Source organism: Nestor notabilis, unplaced genomic scaffold, assembly GCF_000696875.1.
Source record: "Nestor notabilis isolate BGI_N333 unplaced genomic scaffold, ASM69687v1 scaffold6212, whole genome shotgun sequence".
Lineage (NCBI taxonomy): Eukaryota > Metazoa > Chordata > Aves > Psittaciformes > Psittacidae > Nestor > Nestor notabilis.
Genome location: NW_009918645.1, coordinates 47,578 through 54,033, shown reverse-complemented (window position 1 = coordinate 54,033; position 6,456 = coordinate 47,578). Strand labels below are relative to the sequence as shown.

Below are 6,456 nucleotides of genomic sequence, written 5' to 3'. Positions count from 1 at the left end.
GGCACGGGGGGTCCTTGGTGGACACAGGTGAAGCCACAGTGTGCCCTTGCAGCAAAGGCAGCCAATGATATCCTGGGCTGCATTAGGAGGAGTGTTGTCAGCAGGCCAAGAGAGGTGATCTTTCAACATCATTCAGCACTGGAGAGACCACATCTGGAGTGCTGGGTCCAGGTCTGGGATCCCCAGTAGAAGAGACATGGACATGCTGGATAGAACCCAACAAAGGGCCATGGAGATGATTAAGGCACAGGAGCATATCTCTTACAAGGGAAGATTGAGAGAGCTGGAAGTGTTCAGCCTGGAGAAGACAAGATTCAGGGCACCAGAGGCAATAGGCACAAATAGGAAACAGGAAGTTCCCACTGAACATCAGGAGACACTTTTTTACTATGAGAGTGTCTGAGCACTGAACAGGCTGCCCAGACAGGCTGTGGCGTCTCCAGCCTTCTCGAGATACTCAAAAACTCTCTGGACATAAGTCTTTAGCAAGCAACTCTAGGTAGCCCTGTTTTTTGAACCACCTGCAGGCTGGACCAGATGACCTCCAGAGGTGTCTTCCAACCTCAGCCCTCCATTGGTTCTATGGTGCAGTGCCTCTGCGTTTGTTACAAAACCAGTTGTTCAGGGCACTTTTGTTTTCCTCACAGTTTAGATTTCTAATACCTTACTTAGAAAAACGGGGGGTAGAAGGAAGTTCTGGGAACAAAGTGTTTGGTTCTTAATGTAAAGTAACAAGGAAACTTTTTTCTTGCCAAGAAGTCAAATTTTTTTAGTAGTTATGTTTTTTGGGGTTTTTTTTTGGTTGGTTGGTTGGTTTTTTTGTTTGTTTTTTTTTTTTTTGTCTAGTATGTTAGTTACTTTTTTAAAAAAAAAACAACAAAAAAACCCAAACCAAAATCACACCACAGTTGATTGGTATGAATCATGTCTTCGAAATACGTTATCTCTGTAAGAACTATCCAAAAAAAAAAAAAAAAAGGTGTTTGTAGGGAATCCCAGCAAATACAAAAATTGTGCATAAAGCAACAGGAAAGTTAAATGGGTCTGATTACAAATCCATCCAGCTGGGCAAGTTTTCACCATAAATCATTAATTCCATCAGATTCTTCCTGTTCATGTTTTAGTGAATGCTTACCTTGAATACCAAGCTTACAGAAAGGAACAGCCTTTCTAATGAATTTTGCTTAGGAAGAGATGAAGGGAGTTCAAACTGGGCAATTTTAAGGGAATTACAATTGATTTTAAGGGTCACTTTCTTACATGAAGCAGCAATAGCTGAAAAGATTAATGACAGAAAAAAATGTTTTCTTTTTCTCATGATGTGGCATGCACCTGCCAGCAGTAATAAAAGCCAAATCAATTGCAGCCTAAGATGTATTTTTAATAGATTGTCAAGTTTCACTGGTTTAAACATATATGAAAAACCTAAGGGAATAATTAAGACAAAATCTTGATGATTTAACTGACCTAGATAACCTTTAAACTGGTACAAAACCATGTTCCATTTAGAAAGTATGCTTTGAGGGTTATGCCTAAATATTTGAAACAGGCAAGCCAATCAGATCCCTGTTAGAACACAATTAATTATTTATTAAACAGATGCAATGTTTATGCATGTTTAGAGAGAACAAGCTATATTCATAGCAAATAAGAGAAAGATACTAACATGAATATTCAAGCAAGGCTGTTATTTTCCTTAAACGAGCCTTAAATCTCTGTATGTCATAAAGGCTGAATTCATACAGCTTTTTTAAATGATATGATAAGGATCGACTGCCTTGTAAGAAGAAAACTTACTGTACCTTTAAAAATTGCTCATAGAGCTGCTTAATGGTTTTCAGTCTCTGACTTTGAACTATTCTTGCCTGTTGAAAAACTTTTTGTTGCTGACGAAGCATATTCTGAAGCAGAAGCAAAAGAAAAAACTAATGGCATTAGTTAGCCAAAAACGCTTGGACAGCAACACAAATGTCATTTATCAGAATCAGAAGTTATGTCTTCCCTGGAAATGTGGGTCATGTAATAGAGATCTCTGCCTGGAGAGTTACCCTTGTTCTTATTAATGAAAGAAAGACTGAAGACCGGATAAAGCCCTGAGTCACCTCCTGAGGTCCCTTCCAACCTGAATTATCCCTATGAGACCCTATGAGGATTGCTATCCAGCACAGTTCTCGAGGGTATCCCTGGGAAATGTGTTGACTAGGGAAAAGCAAAACGTGCAGATGTTGGGAGTACAAATACAGCAACATTATGCAATTACATTCCATTATAATAGCTCCTATCCCCTTTCAATGCTCAAATTCTCATAACGTTTACTATATACAGGCATATTTATAAGTGGTGCATGTGAAAAGACAACTACTTTTCTTTACTCATGTGTTCCCCAAACCCAAAGACTATGGATGCACAGGAACAGCACACAACTTTCTTCTCCATAAATAGTCTTGGCTTTTCCCAATCCATACGCTGGCCTAGGGCATCACTAGTTACCATTTATAAATTTGCAGTAAAGTTCATAAATGGCACCCCTCTTCGTTTTCCAATACCTCCCAAAGCTTACATATTTAGTTTGAGAGCCACCGAACTTGAATGAACTTTTTTAAATCAAGAGGCAATCATATTTTTTTTTTAAAACTACATAAAGTGTTTTTGTATTTCATGAGTGTCTGAACAACAATATTCCCTCCTTGTGAAAACATGAAACTCGTGTTGGAAACCCACCGCTAGTTTTTCTTCCTGCTCCTCTGCTTTCTGCACATCTACATCCCATTGCTGAAATAAAGTCAGGAACTGCTGGGAGAATTCATGATTGAGCTTCTGCCTGTAAACACACACTGCCCATAAGTACGACAAATGCTATGAAGAATTACAAGGGAAGCTAAGGGTTAGCACACACAGAGTGTAGAATGAGAGGAGCTGGCATAGATTAAAACCCAGGCTATTTTGACATCTGGCCCTAACTGAATATTGTATGCTTTGAAAAACTGAAGACACATACATACTTTCTGAGTGAGTGTGGATTATATACATATATATATAAATATAGATGTATTTACTGTGGTTTTCTAACCCAACCACAGATCTTGGCCTTAACACATGAGTTCATAACGAAAGAATTCATTAACTCATTGTTTAGTTCATTATACTCTAGTTTCTCTGTGTAAACTTACATTTTGTTAATGTAAGTTTCAAAAATATGTATGTAAAATCACCAAGACAGTTACAAGTATTTCTGACTTCCAGTTTTTAGCGGTCTCATTTTTCAGTTTGCTCTACCTGTAGTATCAGATGTAGTAATTAAATACGCCTTTAGAGGCAAAGGAATGTTATGTAGAGTGAAGATTATTTACAATGCAAAAATGAAAATTTTTCTTTGTTAAGCAGAATGGCATAAAAGTTTTACTGAATATTTTTCAGTTTTCAAGTTTAAACAATTCCTAGTGAAGTGGAAAAAAAAAATTGTCTGGAGGACAAAATTAACATCAAAGGCCATTTTCCATAAAGATAAAACAGGAGTAAACCCAGCTCTGTAAGGTGCCTTGCTCTCAAAATTCCAAATCTTAAGTTTCTCTATACAAAAGAGAAAGCACAATTACTGTCAGTTTAACCAGGTGGACACAATTGGAGGCAGCAGAAACAGAGGACCTGAGCAGATCATTTAACTAGCAGATACGCTATTTGCTATTTAAGTACAAGAAGATGCATCAACTATCCATGCTGTAACACAAAAGGGAACTTGATTTCGTAGGTTTTAAAAACAAGGGTGTTACCTTTGCTCCTGCTGTGTTTTCCAAACATGTTCAATCTTCTGGTTACTGGTTTTTAGTGAGGCTTTTGTGTACGTTTCTAATCTTTTTCTCTTAGCTAAGAGAGCCTTGTTAATGTCCGCTAAAAATCAAAGAATATTTACAACTTAAGCATACTAGATACATTGGGCCTTTTATTAAAAACGGTGATGATTTACGCTTTGGAGAAGCGAACAAAGTGTGTTCTGATGCAAAGAAACTAATGTGATCTGGGGTCCTGGCTGCTGTGTTTACAGTGTCTCTCCACCTGCTGTTGGCACTGGTGCAAGTGCTGCTTCCCTTAGCCCCCTGTACACCCTAACCAGCACTTGGCCTTTGGAGTTGCAACTGCTCATTACCCAGCCCCACCAACTACTCAAGCATCTGCTTCAAGTCCTGTGTCTCTCAGAGGCCCCACCAAGTAGAAGCTACCATGCTGTGATTCAGCTTTTGCTTCTTTCATTCTGGGCAGGACAGTAGTGGATGCAGGGTCAGACTGGCTCTGAGCTGACACACACAATGAACTGAAACTGCCCAGCAGTTTGAACTCAGGGTAGCTGCAGTGCTTCTATTACAGACATTTAAATCAGTTCCTAACATGCTGTCATCATGTGCTCTCCTATTGACTGTTAAGGTCCGACATGTACTTCTAACATATCATCCGTACTTTATACACTCATATATGGTTGAAACACCAGAAGCACTATCTGATCAGTTCATGCTGCATATCTTCAAACATTGTATTTGGATGTCTTGAGTCTGTAAATTCTCCATTCAAAGCTAGAGATACCCTGCAAAAACCTGACTGAGAACAGACATTTGCTCTTTTCTCTAGTATTTAATGATGTTTTAGTCACACCATAAAAATCCTCATTAGTTTAGCTGCATCACTGCAGTGCCAGCTCAGAATCTCCAGACCTTCAAGGAATTTAGTTATGCTGACACTTGACTTTTTCCTAGAAACCCAGTTTCACAGTAATAATTTCAGAAATAAATTAAAGGTAGTATGCGATTACTATCACTGTGAAAATATTGAATGAATGACTAACAAGCTATTTTTCATACTTCGGAGAAACTTAGTACTTCTAAAAATGTATTCAAGTGTTTGTTTAATTTACATTTGGAGATCTAACAAGTCACAGCTTAAGGTTCATACAGCAATTTCTTTTCCTTCCCACTGTAGATTTCAGGAAACATCTGTTAAACCTTTCTTTCTAATGTACTGAGGCATCTGCCTCTATTTCTTTTGAGCAGACAGCATCATCTCCCTGATTCATTCATTTTCCTTCCACTCTGTTTTTCGAGTCTTCAAAAACAAGCAATCCTAGCTTTTTAACACTCAAATCCTTCTCCTATCTAGATTGCTAGATCTACATTAGCATTCTAATATGTACCTTAATAGCAAAAAGTATTAATTAATGGATTAAGGAATTCCTTTAACTCCTCTTTCACCTTAAGATTTACATGCAAGTCACGACTGTGAAAGCATTTTCTTATACAAACAATGAAAGTATTAATCAGTAATACTGTCAATAAGATGGCTTTCCTTCCACAGCTTTTCAATACTGTGATGTGTATTATAGACTTTACAATTCATCTGGAAATTTAACTATAAGTAAAGCTATCTGAAGATCTGATTATGACTAAACTAAATCTAACCAGGTGACATGCATAAATCTCTCATTGCTACATGATTGGTATTATTTACACCCACTATTTAGCTCTTCTAGAAGATTGTACTCTTCTTCCTGACTGCTGAAATTCTCTTTTCTGCTGGTTCCCTGTTCTCCAGATTTCTGAAGGTGCAGAGTACAGACTACTCTCTAGCTTATTGTGTATCACCAACTACAACCTACTGCCAAAATTCCTCGTCTAAAATTAAAACTATTTCTTCTATTTTGCTGCTTATATTGAAATTTACATGCTGTTTTTTTCCCACTCATGTCTTGCAATCCTGTCCCTTCTACGCTGTTTTAACAAAAAGATTAGCAAGAACTGCAGTTAACTCACCTTGTCCCTTTTCTCTACAATATAATCACTATGTCTTAAACTTCTTAAAATTGGAATTAATCGAAAGCACTTTTTCCTTTGTAATTACCTACACTAGTATGTACACTTTCTTTATATGTGGTTATTCCCACCTCTTTTTTTCCCTTTTCTCTACTTAGATGTAAATTTTTTTCCTGAAAACCAGCTTTTTTAGAAATACTGAAAACTGCTATGAAGATCAATCATTTGATATAAATCTTGAACCTTATTTTATGGTAAGGAATTTTTACCAGTTCCGCAACTTAAATATGAATTGCCTTTTAATTTATTGGAATGTAAATGCACTTACCTCCAAATCTTTCCAGCATATTCTGTACTTCACCCCTACAAAATAGCATTAAAATTTTTTATTCACCCATTTTCTGACTTCAGAATAAGACACGTTATATATGCTTAAAACTCATTTTATTCCCATGCCTATTACTTGTAACCAGTGACAGAGCTGCTACTGAAAAATGGCATTCCTTTTCTCCTCCTGTGAGAGGTCTCTTTTTTAGACTAATTTGATTTCTAAAAAAAACACCAAAATTACTATCCCCCTTGTTAACTTATCCCCCTGTAAAAAGGCAGTATTAGGTATTTAAGGTGTCTTGAGTGAACGAGGACAATAAATAAAATAGAG

General features: G+C 37.1%; 1 protein-coding gene across 1 annotated transcript in view; it reads right to left on the bottom strand.

Moving 5' to 3' along the window:
• Positions 1-6,456, bottom strand: part of SYCP3 (synaptonemal complex protein 3) — a 9,040-nt gene that overhangs the window by 1,350 nt on the left and 1,234 nt on the right. Inside the window, exons 3-6 of the mRNA XM_010009826.1 lie at positions 6,124-6,158; positions 3,771-3,888; positions 2,722-2,821; positions 1,803-1,901 (exon numbers count right to left, since the gene is read on the bottom strand). Of these exons, the coding sequence (XP_010008128.1) occupies positions 1,803-1,901; positions 2,722-2,821; positions 3,771-3,888; positions 6,124-6,158 (352 nt within the window). The remainder of the gene's footprint in view (positions 1-1,802; positions 1,902-2,721; positions 2,822-3,770; positions 3,889-6,123; positions 6,159-6,456) is intronic.